General features: G+C 38.7%; 2 protein-coding genes across 2 annotated transcripts; one reads left to right on the forward strand and one right to left on the reverse strand.

The window, feature by feature from the left end:
- Positions 1-909: 909 nt before the first annotated feature.
- Positions 910-1788, reverse strand: LOC107493736 (uncharacterized). Its single transcript, XM_016114794.1, has one exon. The coding sequence runs from the start codon at positions 1786-1788 to the stop codon at positions 910-912; it is 879 nt and encodes a 292-aa protein (XP_015970280.1).
- A 13569-nt stretch (positions 1789-15357) lies between these two features.
- On the forward strand, positions 15358-16143 carry LOC110272996 (uncharacterized). Its single transcript, XM_021125816.1, has 2 exons — positions 15358-15400; positions 15449-16143. Exons 1-2 carry the CDS (start codon positions 15358-15360, stop codon positions 16141-16143), a joined length of 738 nt encoding a protein of 245 aa, XP_020981475.1.
- The last annotated feature ends 313 nt before the right edge of the window (positions 16144-16456 follow it).

A 16456-nucleotide genomic window follows, 5' to 3' on the forward strand; every position in this document is an offset into this window, starting at 1 on the left:
TTGATACCCATAAGTTGAAGATCAAGCCGTGCATTAAGATTGTCCTTTGTCTTTCCATCTATATTCAATAGTGTACCCAGTATATTATCGAACACGTTCTTCTCTATATGCATTACATCTAAATTATGACGTAACAATAATGTCTTCCAATAAGGCAACTCAAAGAAAATGCTTTTCTTTTTCCAATTTCCAGCCACCTTGTCATGCTCAGACTTTTTTCTCTTTTTAGTATTGTTCCCAAACTCCGTTTGTTCAAAAGTCTTGAATTCTTCTACGACATCATAACCAGACAGTGGCTTAGGTGCTTCGCCAAGTTCCCTGGTATTGTCGAAAGAACTCTTATTTCTTCGCCACGGATGATCATGCGGCAAATAGCGGCGATGACCCATATAGCAATGCTTGTGTCAATGTTTCAGCCTCTTAGAACTAGTTTCCCTGTGGCAACACGCACATGCTAGTGCACCTTTAGTGCTCCAACCGGATAACATAGCATAGGCTGGATAATCATTTATTGTCCATAAAACTGAGGTAGACAACTTAAAGTTTCATCTCTGAACCACATCAAATGTTTCAACACCCCCTTCCCACAATTCTTTCAACTCTTCAATTAACGGTTTTAAGTAGAATTGCCAGGGGATTTAGGGCCTGGAATAAGTAGAGATAACATCCAATTTGAATGTTTCAAAGCCATCCAAGGAGGATAGTTATATGGGATGAGAACAACTGGCCAAGTACTATAGGAAATGTTCATATTGCCGAACGGATTGAATCCATCACTAGCAACTCCAAGCCTGATATTTCTAGCATCACGTGCAAACCATTCGTGCTCCTCATCGAATGTCTTCCACGCCATCGAATCTGTTGGGTGTTTTAGGACTCCATCGTCAAGTCGTTTCTCTTTGTGCCACCTTATTGCTCACGCTGTTCTTCACACATGAAGATCCTTTGAAGCCTAGGTTTTAACGGAAAGTATCTTAGTGTCTTCTGGGGTACCTTCTTCCGAAGGTTATCCTTTTCATTCCCCCTCCCCTTCACCCATCTAGATTGCTTACACTTTGGACATTCATCAAGACCAGCGTATGCTTGCCCCCGAAACAAAATGCAATCATTCACACAAGCATCTATCTTCTCGTAATCTAATCCCAAATCTCGAATCACTTTTCGAGCATCATAAAATGAAGTTGGACAAGAGTTTTCCTTTGGAAATATGCTTTTTAGAAAGAGCAACAAAGCATCAACTGAATTGTTGCTCCATCCATAGCGACATTTCATTTGAAACAACTTGACAATGAAAGATAACCTTGATATCCCACTGTCCGGATACAGGCTTTGCTCATAATCCCTCATTAGCCTCTGGAACCTCTTTGCCCCTTGATGAGGTTCTTCTTCTATATTTTCATCTACGTTGGTAGCGAAATCTCTCGGCGTCTCCCCTAGTGTTTCTCCTCTAAAGATGTTATACAACATCTTATAAGTGGCAGAATCATTCTCCCTTTCACAATCAATTTCATTTAGACTAGACACATCTATAGTGGATGTATCTTGAAGTATCTCACCATGATGCACCCATGTTTTATAAGAGGTCACTATCCCCCATTGGCGCACATGATGATGAACTTTATTTCTAAATTTGAACATAAAATTGTTGCATTTGGGACAAGGACAACGTATTTGATTTTTCACACCGGGTTGAGAGAAGGCAATATCCAAAAATAATTCATCGAGGCACTTTCTAAACTCAGGAGTACACCTATCAAAATTAACCCAATATTTCTGGTAATTGACCATTGGACTAATTTTTGCAGGACACGAGAATGGATAGAAGGATGTAAAGAGTGAAAAGAAAGAGAGCAGCATGACATAACATAGCATCACCGGGACTATCACTTTCAAAATCACCAAAAAAAGTGCAAAAAATAGAACCAAAATAATAAAGCCCAGAAATAAAAAATAGAACAAAAATATCAACTCTCCCAATAACCTAAAAATAAGATAATCAACCATGTTACACACCAATACTTTCAACCACAACAACGTCAGCATAATCAACCAACAATACTCAAATAAACTGAAGTTACCTTCAGCAGACTCAATGTTCAATATTTCAGCTAAGATTATCAGATAGCAGCATATTTAACAATACTCAAATAAACTGAAGTTACCTTAAGCAGAAACGTAACCGGACCAGACCAGACTAGCAGGAGAAGAAGGACACCCGAATCAGACCAGCAGAGGCAAAGGACAACGCCGGATGAGCAGAGCAGCATAAACTATCCTAATTCAATGCAATGTAAAATACACAACATTATTAACAAAATTTAATCCATATCTCTATGTTACTAAGGATCAAATAGTAACTTACTTTACTCAATTCATAATCACAAAAGTAAAAAAAAAAATTGAACAGAGTTAAAAGAAAGCAAAAGCTAATAACACTAATATAGTCCAACAGATATAAAATTAATATCTTCAGTCACAACATCAGCAGAATCAAGGTTCATCTACATTAAACTGGACTTACCTTCAGCAGAGGAGATGATCGGAGCAGACCGGCAGCAGACCAACGAAGCACGGCAGAGAAAGAAATTAGTGCTAATAAAAGCTTCTTCTGCTTTATTATGTAACTCAGGTTTTCCAACATAAGTATACAAGCCTCAACAAAGAAAAAAGAACAAACAGAATAACATATTAAATCATCTACTTTTACATACAGATACAGTTAGGAATTAGCATCAATTTTTCTCTTCTAAACCTACAATAAAACAGCAACAATGAAGTCCACAAAATTACTGTACAATAACTACATATAAGAAAAAAATCACCTCTACAGTGAAGAATGTCAGCAGCAGAACCACACTGAGTGAAAGGTTGGGGCCGTTCCACCGTCGAAGACGCAGGCCACAGGCGAGGACAGTTGACAGCACGATCAGAGCTTTGGCACGAGTAGAGCTTCGGCACGGACAGAGCACAGCCAGCAGAGGAGTCACCCAACAAGACGACCACAGAAACGGAGGTAGTAGATACAGAAGAGGTACGACACGGAGGCGGAGAAGGCAGAACGCAGGGAGCCTAGACGGCCAGGACGACACGGACAGAGGTGAGCAGCGGCACAGACGAAGCAGATTTGAGGAGCGAGTAGAGGACCACGACGCCGCCGAGACGTCTCCCAGGGGCTAGGCTGGCGACTCTTCCTCCGGCAGCAGCTCCATTCTCCCTCGTAGATAGGGTTTCGACGGCGCGATGGTTTGAGAGTGGCTGGGTGTGAGGCTTCGAGTGAGGTGGGGGAATGGGGGAACTTAGGGTTTTTTTTTTACTTTTTACATTCACTATAGATATTAACTCTTAGGTTTTTACACTACATTTTGTTTTTTTAATTTTTTTGGAATATTTTTAATTACTGTTATTTATAGTTATAAATTAATAAAAAAATTTTAAATTTCACAAATTAGTTTTAAGTTATCTTAAAATTCTGATTATTAAAAATTATATACTAATTTTATAAAGGCATATAAATTAATATTTACATCATTTAAAAATTAATGAATATGTAAAAAATAATATAAAAAATATATTTTAAATGATTTATATAAACAATTTCTTTAATTTCTGAAACAAAATACAATTATTTTAAAAAAATATATAGACAATTTTTTTAATTCTTAAAGTTTTTAACATTTTGAAAAGAAAATTATAAATTATACATATATTTTGTGACACAAAAAAAAAAAACTTGTTACAAACAACGTTGAATTTGGTGACAAATGAATTTTTTGTTACAAAATAATTTGAGTTTTTCAGACAAAAAATATTTTGTTACAAAATATTTGATTTTTTGAAACAAAAAACTATTTTGTTACAAAATACTACCAGTTTTTGCAACTATTTAACTTTTTGCAACACAATACGGCGTTACGAAAACTACCATAATTTGTAACAAAATAAAATAGATTGTTACAAAATATCTGGATGTTTTGTAACAATTTGTAATATTGTTACAAAACATATTTTTTTTTGTAACAATCAGCAACTATTATTACAAAAAAATGGTTTTTTGTAACAATTTTAAATTTGTTACAAAATTTTTGTTACAAATGTTCCATTTTCTTGTAGTGTGCACTGGGTCGTCCAAGTAATACCTTACGTGAGTAAGGGTCGATCCCACGGAGATTGACGGCTTGAAGCAAGCTATAGTCATCCTGTGAATCTTAGTCGGGCGGATTCAAATGGTTATGAGGTATTGATAATCAAAAGGTAAATAAAACGAAAAATAACATAGAGATACTTATGTAATTCATTGGTGAGAATTTCAGATAAGTGTTTGGAGATGCTTTATTGCTTCTGAACCTCTGCTTTCCTATTGTCTTCATCCAGTCATGCGTGCTCCCTTCCATGGCAAGCTGTAGGATCCCCTCAGTGAAAATGGTCCTCTACGGTTTCTGTACGGCTAATCAACTATCGGATTTCTCGTCTCGGATGAAAAATATAGGGTACAACTACCACATGGCTAATCATCTGTCGGTTCTCACTAGCATCAGAATAAGATCCATTGATCCTTTTTCACACTATCACTGCACCCAACATTCGCAAGTTTGAAGCTCTTCACAGTCATCGCTTCCCAGATCCTACTCGGAATACCACAAACAAGGTTTAGACTTTCTGAATCTCAGGAATGCTGTCTATTGTTCTAGCCTATACCACGAAGATCCTAATTTCAGATTCAAATGCTCTGTTGTCAGGAGAGATGATGTGAATCGTTGATTAGAGACCCAAGAGAATATACTCTGACTATCGTCCAATGACTACGTTGAACATCATGTAGACCGCTTTGTGGTTGTCAGGCATACGAATCTTGGTTAAGCGAGTATTGAAGATAGATGGTGATTGTCACAGGTCACCCCTTTAGTCTGACTTAACTGAATAAAGTACAAGAGTATATCTTGGAGAAGAAGTAGGCATGAATTGAATGAAAAACTATAGTACTTGCATTAATTCATGAGGAACAGTAGAGCTCCTCACCTTAATCTATGAGGTGTAGAAACTCCACCATTGAAAATACATAAGAACAAAATGGTTTAGGCATGGCCGAATGGCCAACCTCCAAAAAGGGTTCGAAGAACTCCCAAAAGGTCAAAGACTCCTAATACAATAGTAAAAAGTGCTATTAATACTAAACTAGTAAATGTTGCCAGGGCATCTAGGCCAGTTTCACAGACCTTTTCTTTATTGTTTTAGGGTAGTTTCATGCATTTTCTTAGTGAATAAGGCAAGTTTTGGGTGAATATACACTGCCACATTGATTCAAGCAACTATTGTGAATTTTGCATGATTTCATGAGATTTTTGCTAGAATTGCATGATAACTTGATGATGCATAATCTCATGACTTTAGCTAGAGCTTTGATGCACTTTAATTGCTTGATTTCAGCTTTGGCTAGAGCTTTGATGCACTTTAATTACTTGATTTCAGGACAAATGAAGCATGGAAGAACCACGTTAGCATTCACGTTAACTTAGTTAACGAGAACACTAACGTGGAATGGCAAGGAGCTTGCAACATTAATGAGAAAAGTGATCACCAATAACGCCTGCGAAGCCATCCATAGCTCACGTTAATAGCCACGTTAACTAAGTTAACGTGGTAGTTAATGTAGAAGAAAAAGGGGAACTCCACGTTAACGAGAAAAGTGAACACCACTAACGTTGGGAAACTAGGCAATGCCCCACGTTAAGAGTCACGTTAACTTAGTTAACGTGAACTCTAACGTGGAAGAGGAGTAACAACGCCAACGTTAGTGACACTCACTTTTGTCACTAACGTTGGATCATTAGCATTGCCTACGTTAATTCTCACGTTAAGATTATTAACGTGAAAGTTAACGTGGAGTTGAATTCAAAGAACCAACGTTAGTGACACTTACTTTTGTCACTAACGTTGGGAGATGGCTTCATTTACTACGTTAAGAGCCACGTTAACTTAGTTAACGTGAGTCCTAACGTAGGAACTTTAGGCAATTGGAGCGTTAGTGACAAAGGTGAGTGTCAGTAACGCTCTCGAAGGTGAAGAACACTCACGTTAAGAGCCACGTTAGCTAAGCTAACGTGAGACTTAACGTAAGGGCAAGAGGCAAGCCAATGTTAATGGGAGAAGTGAGTCCCATTAACGTTTGTGAAAAGGGGCACAAGCCAATGTTAATGGGAAAGGTGAGTCCCATTAACGTTAGCCAAGGATTGAATAGAAGACGTTAGTAGTCACGTTAAGACTACTAACGTTGGAGTTAACGTGGGTACATAAGGGTGGAACGTTAGTGGAAAAAGTGAATGCCACTAACGTTCTCACACCCAAAAAGGTGACTCAATGTTAATCCCACTAAATGCCCAAGCCTAACTCATATTTTTCTGCAAGCTGGGCCCACTAAAGATGAGAATTGCTTCAACTCAAGGTCCAGAGCCCACATCCAAGACTTGAAGAACTCACTAGAAGATCATGAGGAGTAGTATATATAGGAGTAGTTTTGAACTAGAGAGGAGCTTGGCACTTCTGGGCACTACTCTCTATAGATTTACTTTTTCTACACTTTTGCATGGATTCTTCTTTTCTGCTATTTTTCATCTCTAGAGCTATGAACAACTAAACCCCTTTCATTGGGTTAGGGAGCTCTGTTGTAATTTGATGGATCAATTATAGTTTTCATTCTTCTTCTTCTTTCTTTTCTCTTGATCTTACTAGAAAGCTTTCAATCTTAATTCAATTGGTTAGTTGTCTTGGAAAAAAAACTCTCCATAATTGGATCTCCTTTGAGCCTTGGAAAAGGGATGAAGAGATCATGCTAGAAATGCTTTCTCATGTTGGACCAAATTGGGGTTTGGATGGATATTGTGACATGTAATCCTACCAACACTTTGATTTGGGAATACATGTGGTATAATCAGTGACCACACTTCATCTCTTCCTATGAGCAATTAAATCAAGGAATTGGGCAATTGTTCAAGCTTAGAGAGATTGGATTACCAAGGAATTGGGATCCAATCACTTAAGATTACCAAGGAGATCAATGAATGCATTGATTGAGGAAGAGATGAGAATGAACTTGATCTGGAGAATGCAACATCTCTTGAACCCAATGATTTCCCCATATCTTATCTTACCCATTCTCTTTACTTTCTGTCATTTAATTTCATGCTTATTACCCTAACTCCCCATTTAAGATTCTGCACTTTAATTCCTGCTATTTACTTTCCAGTCATTTAATTTTCTGCAAATTCCAAATCCAATTTTTGCTCAGCTCAACTAGCACTTTCTTCTAACTAAAATTGCTTGGCCAATCAATCCCTGTGGGATTCGACCTCGCTCTACTGTGAGTTTTACTTGACAATAATTCAGTATACTTGCCGAAGGAAAATTTGTTGATAGACAAGTTTTCACGCATCAAGTTTATGGCACCGTTGCCGGGGATTGATTTTGAATCAACAATGATTAAGTTTGAAGATCACTAGATTGAGCATTTTTTTCCTTTTTGTTTAGTTTATTCAGTCAATTTCTATTAGTTGTTTTGATTTCTTCCTCACCCCTGCACCCCCTTAGTTTTGTTTCGTTCTTCATTTTTTGTTTATTATAATTCTGCTCACTAACCCACTATCTGTTTGATAATTTGCATCACTCAAACTAACAATTACTCTAACAAAACTAGTTTCAGCATTTCATCTCCTGCTGTGCAATCTGTTGTATGACAGGGAGAAGAGAATGAGCTTCAACATCCTTTGATTCAGAACCTGAAAGAACCCTTTGGAGATGACGAAGGGAAACAATAGGAAAAATGATTATTGGTGCTGAGGAAGCAGAAGAAGAGTATTTTGAACCCAACATGGAAGAGAATTTGGAGAACAACCATAAAGAGGAGGCTCATAATCAAGGCCATGCCAACCGTGCTGGGCAAGAAAGGAGGGTCTTAGGATCCTATATCAATTCTAATCCTGGAAACTGTGGGAGCAGCATTCAGAAACCCACCATACATGCCAACAATTTCGAGCTAAAACCCCAGCTCATCACTTTGGTGCAAAATAATTGCTCATTTGGAGGAGGTGCTCAAGAAGACCCTAACCAACACTTGACCACCTTCTTGAGGATTTGTGACACGGTGAAGTCCAATGGAGTCCACCCTGATGTCTATAGGTTGCTCTTGTTCCCCTTTTCACTCAGGGACAAGGCATCCAAGTGGCTTGAATCCTTTCTAAAGGAGAGCTTGACTAATTAGGAAGAGGTAGTGAACAAGTTTTTGGCAAGGTTTTACCCCCCTCAAAGGATCAATAGGCTGAGAACTGAAGTGCAGATGTTCAGACAGCAAGATGGGGAGACACTTTATGAAGCTTGGGAAAGGTTTAAGGATCTAACAAGGAGATGCCCAGCAGAGATGTTTAATGAGTGGGTCCAACTTCACATCTTCTATGAAGGTCTTTCATATGAGTCAAAGAAGGCTGTGGATCATTCATCAGGAGGCTCTCTAAACAAGAAGAAAACCATTGAAGAAGCCATTGATGTTATTGAAATAGTTGCTGAAAATGACTACTTCTATGCATCCGAAAGAAGTAGCACCAGAGGAGTCATGGAGCTGAACCACATGGATGCCTTGCTAGCTCAGAACAAAATGATCACTAAGCAGCTAGCAGATCTTACCAAGAAGGTGGAGGAGAACCAAATTGCAGCAGCCATCACTTTATCACCAGCTCAAGAAGGAGCAAACATAGGAGAAGAAGGTGACTGGGAGCAAGCCAATTATGTTGGAAACTCACCTAGATAAAGCCTTGATCCATACTCCAAAACTTACAACTCTGAATGGAGAAATCACCCCAACTTTGGATGGGGAAATCAACAAGATCAAGGGCAAGATCAGAGATGCCACAACCTCAACTCCAACAACCATGAAACTCATCAAAACACCTCACAGAGACATTACCAACACCCATCCAACCAATCTTTACAACCACCTAATCTCAACCCACCATCATTGACAGATGATAGACTCTCAAAGATTGAAGCTCTACTTGAAAGCTTGTGCTGAGAAGTTCAAGACAACAAGGTGTTTAAAGAAGAGGTACGAGCCAACATCAAAAACCAAGGAGAGAACATCAAGAGGTTGGAGTCCCAAGTAGGGTACCTATCTCAACAACTTCCCAAGTCCACTGATGGATTCCCCAGTGACACAGAAAATAATCCAAGAGGAGAAACAAGGAAAGTAAGATGGGAAGAATGTAAAATGATAACCACAAGTGAGAGAGAGTATGAATGGAGTAGAACACCTTCAAAACAATCACAAAGAAAGCCAGGAGGAAGGAAGTTTTACAACTCAACCTACATCCAAAGAAGAGCTAAGGAAGAAGGATGTGTTAAACCCATATGCACCTTTTCCCCACAGGCTTAAAGGTGGTGTAGCAGGGAGAATGTACTCAAGGTTCCTTGATATGTTTGCATCTCTTGATGTAAATATACCATTCATTAGAGCCCTCCAGCAAATGCCTTTCTACATCAAGTATATAAAGGAGCTACTAGCCAGAAAGAGTCCATTGAAAGGTGGACAAACCATAAAGATGAACAAGGACTGCAGTGCCCTCATTCAACCAGGGGCACCTACAAAGAAGGAGGATCCAGGGAGTTTTCACATCCCTTGTGCCATAGGAGAAACAATGATTGACAAAGGGCTTTGTGACTTGGGAGAAAGCATCAATGTAATGCCTCTCTCCCTCATGAAGAGGCTCCAAATCAATGAACTAACTCCCACTGATGTAATTATCAGATTGGCTGACAAAACTCAAAGACAAGCAATAGGAGTGGTTGAAAATGTGCTGATAAAGGTTGGGAACTACTACCTTCCCACATATTTTGTTGTTCTAGAAATGGATGAGAATCCTATCTACCCCATCATTCTGGGAAGACCATTCCTAGCCACAGCCAGAGCGCTCATAGATGTAGAGGAAGGAGAGCTGGTACTGAGGATACATGATGAGCAGCTCACCTTTAATTTCTTTAAACCCTCACAAGAATCAGATCATGATAATAGAGAGTTAATGAAGAAGCCAACCAAGGAAGCATTGATGCAAGAAACAAGCAGTGAAGCAGAAACAATTCAAATAGTAATAATGCAAGGTTCATGGATTTTCAGATCAATTTTGACAACCAATATAAGACTCATTTACATGCAAAGTATAGTACATGATAAGTTTGGTGTTCAAAGCACACCAAGTGGGTTTGAACACACATTTTGAAAAAAAAAAGCAATTCATTCCCCAAACTTGTTGCACCATATGACCACAAACAAGTTTGGTGTACCAACGTTGCATGCATGGGCAGCTTAATGATTGATTGATGTGTATTCATGAATTCATGGAAAGAAATTAGTAAAAAAAAAAAGATTTTTGTTTAGTTAGTTTTCTGAAGCTACCGAAATCCAATTGGCGCGCTCTCAACTTTATTGGAAAGTAGACATCCTGGGCTTTCCAGCAATATATAATAGTCCATACTTTGCCCGAGATTTGATGGCCCAAACAGGCGTTCCAAGTCAACTCAAGAATTCTGGCGTAAAACGTCGGAACTGGCACAAGAATGGGAGTTAAACGCCCAAACTAGCACAAAAGCTGGCGTTTAACTCCAAGAAGAGTCTCTACATGAAAATGCTTCAATGCTCAGCCCAAGCACACACAAGTGGGTCCGGAAGTGGATTTTTATGTCATTTACTCATCTTTGTAAACCCTAGGCTACTAGTTCTCTACAAATAGGACCTTTTGCTATTGTATTTTTGTCTTTTGATCACTTGAATCTTTTGATCATGTTTTTATGATTGAACCCTCTTTGGAGGGCTGGCCTCACGGCCATGCCTAGACCTTGTTCTTATGTATTTTCAACGGTGGAGTTTCTACACACCATAGATTAAGGTGTGGAGCTCTGCTGTACCTCGAGTATTAATGCAATTACTATTGTTCTTCTATTCAATTCGGCTTATTCTTGTTCTAAGATATAACTTGTTCCTCAACTTGATGAATGTGATGATCCGTGACATTCATCATCATTCTCACCTATGAACGTGTGCCTGACAACCACCTCCGTTCTACGTTAGATTGAGTGGATATCTCTTGGATCCCTTAATCGGAATCTTCGTGGTATAAGCTAGAATTAATGGCGGCATTCAAGAGAATTCGGAAGGTCTAAACCTTGTCTGTGGTATTCTGAGTAGGATTCAAGGATTGAATGACTGTGACGAGCTTCAAATTCGCGATTGTGGGGCGTTAGTGACAGACGCAAAAGAATCACTGGATTCTATTCCGACATGATCGAGAACTGACAGCTGAATAGCCGTGCTGTGACAGAGAACATTTTCACTGAGAGGATGGGACTGTAGCCATTGACAACGGTGATGCCCAACATACAGCTTGCCATGGAAAGGAGTAAGAAGGATTGGATGAAGACAGTAGGAAAGCAGAGAGACGGAAGGGACAAAGCATCTCTATATGCTTATCTGAAATTCTCACCAATGAATTGCATAAGTATCTCTATCTTTATTTTATGCTCTATTCATAAATCATCTATAACCATTTGAATCTGCCTGACTGAGATTTACAAGATGACCATAGCTTGCTTCAGACCAACAATCTCCGTGGGATCGACCCTTACTCGCGTAAGGTTTATTACTTGGACGACCCAGTGCACTTGCTGGTTAGTTGTGCGAAGTTGTGATAAAGAGTTGAGATTGCAATTGAGCGTACCATGTTGATGGCGCCATTGATGATCACAATTCCGTGCACCAGAAATCATGCTTAACTTGACTTGAGGGATAAGAAATGTGAGTTTCCAGCAAGTCTAACGTGAGAAATCCCTCCCTAACATTCTGAATGAGATTTGGTTAGTTGAGGGTTTTTGGATTTAAAGTTATTCTGAATGTGATTTAGGAGGAAAAAGTGCTTAAGGACCACCTGAAAGTCTAACCGAATTAGGAGCAGCAAAATCAGGTAGGGTGTCATGAAATTAACCTTGATTATTTGTGTTTGAGTTGTGTGAATGTTGTATGATTTGGCTGTGCTAAAAACTAGTTACATATATGATTGATTCTTGGTGAAAATTTGATGAAAATTTGATGAAATTTGATGAAATTCAAGCTTTAAAGTTCATGTTCTTGGAGCAGCTAGAAAAATGAAACCCTAGGCTTAATTTGAGGTTCAATTTGTGTTGAAATCATGTAGAAAAGATGGGGGTTTTAGTGGCTACTAATTTATTATGAATTATGGTAAAAATCAGTTGCTAAAAAGATTGAAAAACGGGTAAAACGGAGAAAGAATCTGAAGAATTTATGAAGAACATGAAGAACACTTTGAGTGTGATGAAGAACAATGAAGAACAGGCTTTAGATCCTTAAAAGGGTAAGGAAGTAAAATTTTTTGTGTTTAAGGGGTTATTTGGTAATTTCTGAAGGTTAGGATAGTTAAAGTAGAAATATTAAAAGTTACGGGTGGTAAAAAGTAAATTTTTAAAGGTTAAAAGTAAAAGGTAAGTTAATTTTTGAAAATTAATGATAAAATGATAAATAATAATAATATTTAATTAAAAATAATATTTTAATAAAAATAATAAAATAATGCGAAAAGGCAGTTTTCTGTAAAATTTTAAAAAGAGAAATTTTAAGCGTAGAATCTCATAATTACCTTCATAAAACACTTAGGGAGTGGTAAGAACATATTAGTGAGGCAAAGATAAATGAAAGATAAAAAGTTAAAGAAAAGATAAAAACCAAAGAAAAGTCTGTAAAGTTTTAAGGATAGAAAAACAGACAGAGATTAGTGAACGAACTAGGGCAACCTAGTTTGTCCTTGAATTGTAACTATGGTTATGTATAATATGAAAAGTTAAAATGTTTCAGTATAGACTTAATGAACCTATACTTGGGACAGGCTAACTATTCATGCCGAAATTTACATAAGCTTTAAATACTAACGTTAAACAGAGAAAACAGAATAAAGTAAAAAACCACAAAGAAAAGAATAAATAGAGAAGAATACAGAGACAAAGAGATAAGAGTAATATGATAAAGATCAGAGGACCTATTGAGAGGTCATTTGTTGCATTAAGGCAACCCCAGAGATATCTATGTGTTCATCTGCTGCATTATGGCAGTTAGATAGATGATGGTGTGACCACTGAGAATGCTTTCCTGCGGTACAGACTCATATTTCATTTCTGTAAGGCAAAGGGGTTATTTCCTGCTACAGAAGTACCGTGACCACCTATTCCATTTCTGTAGTGGCAGAGGGGTTATTTCTTGTATACAGAAAGTGTGTCGGCATACATCCCTGCAGTGGCAGATGTGTTATTTCCTGCGTGCAGTGGACCCTGTGGTGGCAGAGGGGTTATTTCCTATACATAGGGGTATAGCCAACAGGAAAGCCATATCCGGCTAGTAAAGCTGGGTTACGTCGGGAGCGGGTAGAAACCGACAGATGAGCTCATTACCTGCACTAGGACTAGACATGCATCATTCTTGTTTGCGCATTATCCTCTTTTGCATTCCTTTTATGTGTGTGATCTACTTCTTTATGTTTGTCGGCTTATATGCTATATCTGTGTTTTGTTTTCTTGTATTCTTCTATTCGTGTTCTGTTTTCTGTTTTCTCTCTTGTCTCTACCTATCTATCTTTAACTTCTGTTTACTATTTCACTGTATTATATTATTCGTCTGCTAATGAAGCCGAATAAATGAATGTAACTAATAACCCTGGCCCTACTAAGGACTCCCCAGTTCTTACCCCTTTCTCTCCCTTCTTCCCTTTCAGATGGAGACGGGCGTGATATTCTATGAGTTTGAGGACCCTTACGTCTACGAGGACCTGGTACATCACAGTTGCTTCATTATGGGATTGGAGCCTCGTATTAGACGATATATGTTACCTAATCGAGCTTTTCAACATCCTCTGTCTAGCTCGCATTTTGACCCCGATGCTCCTTATGACTTTCCCTTATCCTGGTTACATCCTAACACACCTGTACATCCTTTTCCTAACGATCCCGAGCACCGTATACCAGCTCAACCTTTGAATGAGGTAGAACCTGAGCCTATTATTCCTTATGAGCCCGAGTTAGCTGGTGACTACATACCTGTGATACCACCAGAGTGGGACTTTTCCCCTGAGCCAATCCCTGACTTTCCACAGCCTGATGAGCTGGCACTTCTGGACGGTGGGGTAGCTCCTATATACGCGAACAGACCTGTGCTCGTGAATGGTTTTGTACATAGTGATAGCAGTGTTTCTGGTGGATCTGAGGGTATAGTTGTAGCTGCGAATGATGATGATGAGGAGGATCCTGAGATAGAGGCAGAGCAGGATGAGGAGATAGACGAGCCTCACGGCGATTCTCCGAATGGCCACGTGTAGATATAGTTTGACAGCAGAAGGGGCATTCTTTTGATGACACTCTAGTCTAACATTATCTGTTAGTTAGTCTCTCACTTGTGTTTGTACACCCGAGAGCTAGGAGCTATATAGTGGTTAGGCTAGCCTGGGTGCTAGTTTAGCGGCTTTTTGTACGGGCCAGGCCCTAGGAGTGTCGTGTATATATTAGTGACGTAGGATGACGAGGATGTAAACTGACTTGATCTTGTGTAAACGCTACATGTTTTGTTATAGTGTATATGATGTATATTATCAGCTGTATTTCTATGTTTCTTTATACTGCTTTTCTATTACTCTCAATGTATGCTTGTTTATTTTACCCTATATTCACAACGATAAAAAAAAAGTTACTCGTAAAAATGGGCATCGTTCTAACAAGGAACAGGCTCATATGTTAAATAATAGTTAATAATTAGGAAGGATAAGTTAGTAACACTTAGCTTCTTGTATGACCATGGCATACTGGAAGTTGGGTCGTTACAATTTGGTATCAGAGCAGTTCGTTCCCAATAGAGCCGGGGGAGTGGACTGACTATGCTTCATTGCATACTTTGCTTGTGTGTCTCATGCTGTTAGGGTATCATTAAGATACATTTGGCATGAATGTCTATGAGTGCTCATTTTGGGAATGTTCGTGCCTTACTTGAGATTTTAACACTGATTACCTTAATGTTGATTGTTTGGTGCGGACAGGACCTTAATGACTGCGAATAGGCATAGTTTAATCGAGCTCCAAACGATGAATTGATGCGAGGCACAGCTATCCTCATAGCTGTTATGATCTCCATGGCTATGGCTATGTTAGATTTGGATACTGTAAGGAACGAACGCTTGTTTTACTTGTGAGGAATCTGGACACACAGCTAGGATCTACCCAAGAAAGTTTGTTTAGAACCCAGCGTGAACCTAGCAACAAGGTCGAGTGTTTGCCATGACTGCTGATGATGCTATGCAATTAGACGCCCTAATCCAAGGTCAGTGTTATGTCAAAAATTGATTTCTAACTGTACTATATGACTCAGGTGCATTGTATTCCTTTATTTCTTTAACTGTTGCTCGTGAGTTGGGACTAGATTTTTCTGAGTTGAACTTTGATCTAATTGTCCATATACCTGCATCCCAAAATGCTTTGACCAGTTTAGCGAGCCTGCAAGTACCATTCACTATTAGGAACATGACTTTTATACATGATCTAATCTGTTTGCCTCTATGTGGTTTAGAAATTATTTTAGGATTAGATTGGTTATCTAAGTATCATGTTTTCCTTGATTTCTATGAGAGAACTGCTGTTATTCCATCTGATAGTTTAGATATTAAACCATTTTTATCTCATACTTTATATCTGAATTCCGTAAGAGTTACCTTAGACGGGAGTGATTGTGAGGGGTACGTTCTGTTAGCGGCTAGCTCGAATGACAGTGAACTCAATTTAGAACGAATCCTAGTGGTGAAGGAATTTCCTAATGTTTTCCCGGACGACATACCTGAGTTTCCTCCTGAGCGAGAGATAGAATTTAGAATTGAACTAGTACCTGGAATCGGACCGATTTTCATAGCACTGTACCAGATGTCACCACTGGAACTTGCAGATTTGAGGAAGCAGTTGGATGAGCTACTTGGAAAGAAATTTATTCATCCCAGTGCATCACCTTGGGGAGCTCCAGTATTGCTAGTAAAGAAGAAGGATGGTGGGATGAGACTTTGCATAGATTACTGACAGCTAAATAAAGTCACTATCAAGAACAAGTATCCACTTCCACGGATAGATGATTTGATGGATCAGTTAAAAGGTGCAACTGTGTTCTCAAAGATTGATTTGCGATCGGGCTATCACCAGATTCGAGTGAAAGAGTCAGATATACTGAAGATTGCATTTAGAACTCGATATGGTCACTATGAGTATACGGTTATGTCGTTTGGACTAACTAATGCTCCTGCGATTTTCATGGATTACATGAATCGTATTTTTCGTCCGTACCTTGATCAGTTCGTAGTAGTTTTCTTAGACAATATTCTCATCTATTCGAAGA

Source organism: Arachis duranensis, chromosome 6, assembly GCF_000817695.3.
Source record: "Arachis duranensis cultivar V14167 chromosome 6, aradu.V14167.gnm2.J7QH, whole genome shotgun sequence".
Taxonomy (NCBI): Eukaryota; Viridiplantae; Streptophyta; class Magnoliopsida; order Fabales; family Fabaceae; genus Arachis; species Arachis duranensis.

Bases quoted from the DNA above. Each gene is read 5' to 3' on its own strand.
- LOC107493736 (XM_016114794.1), bottom strand. From the start codon at position 1,788: ATGGTCAATTACCAGAAATATTGGGTTAATTTTGATAGGTGTACTCCT.
- LOC110272996 (XM_021125816.1), top strand. From the start codon at position 15,358: ATGACTGCTGATGATGCTATGCAATTAGACGCCCTAATCCAAG. The intron at 15,401-15,448 runs GTCAGTGTTATG...TATATGACTCAG, and splicing joins ATTAGACGCCCTAATCCAAG to GTGCATTGTATTCCTTTATT.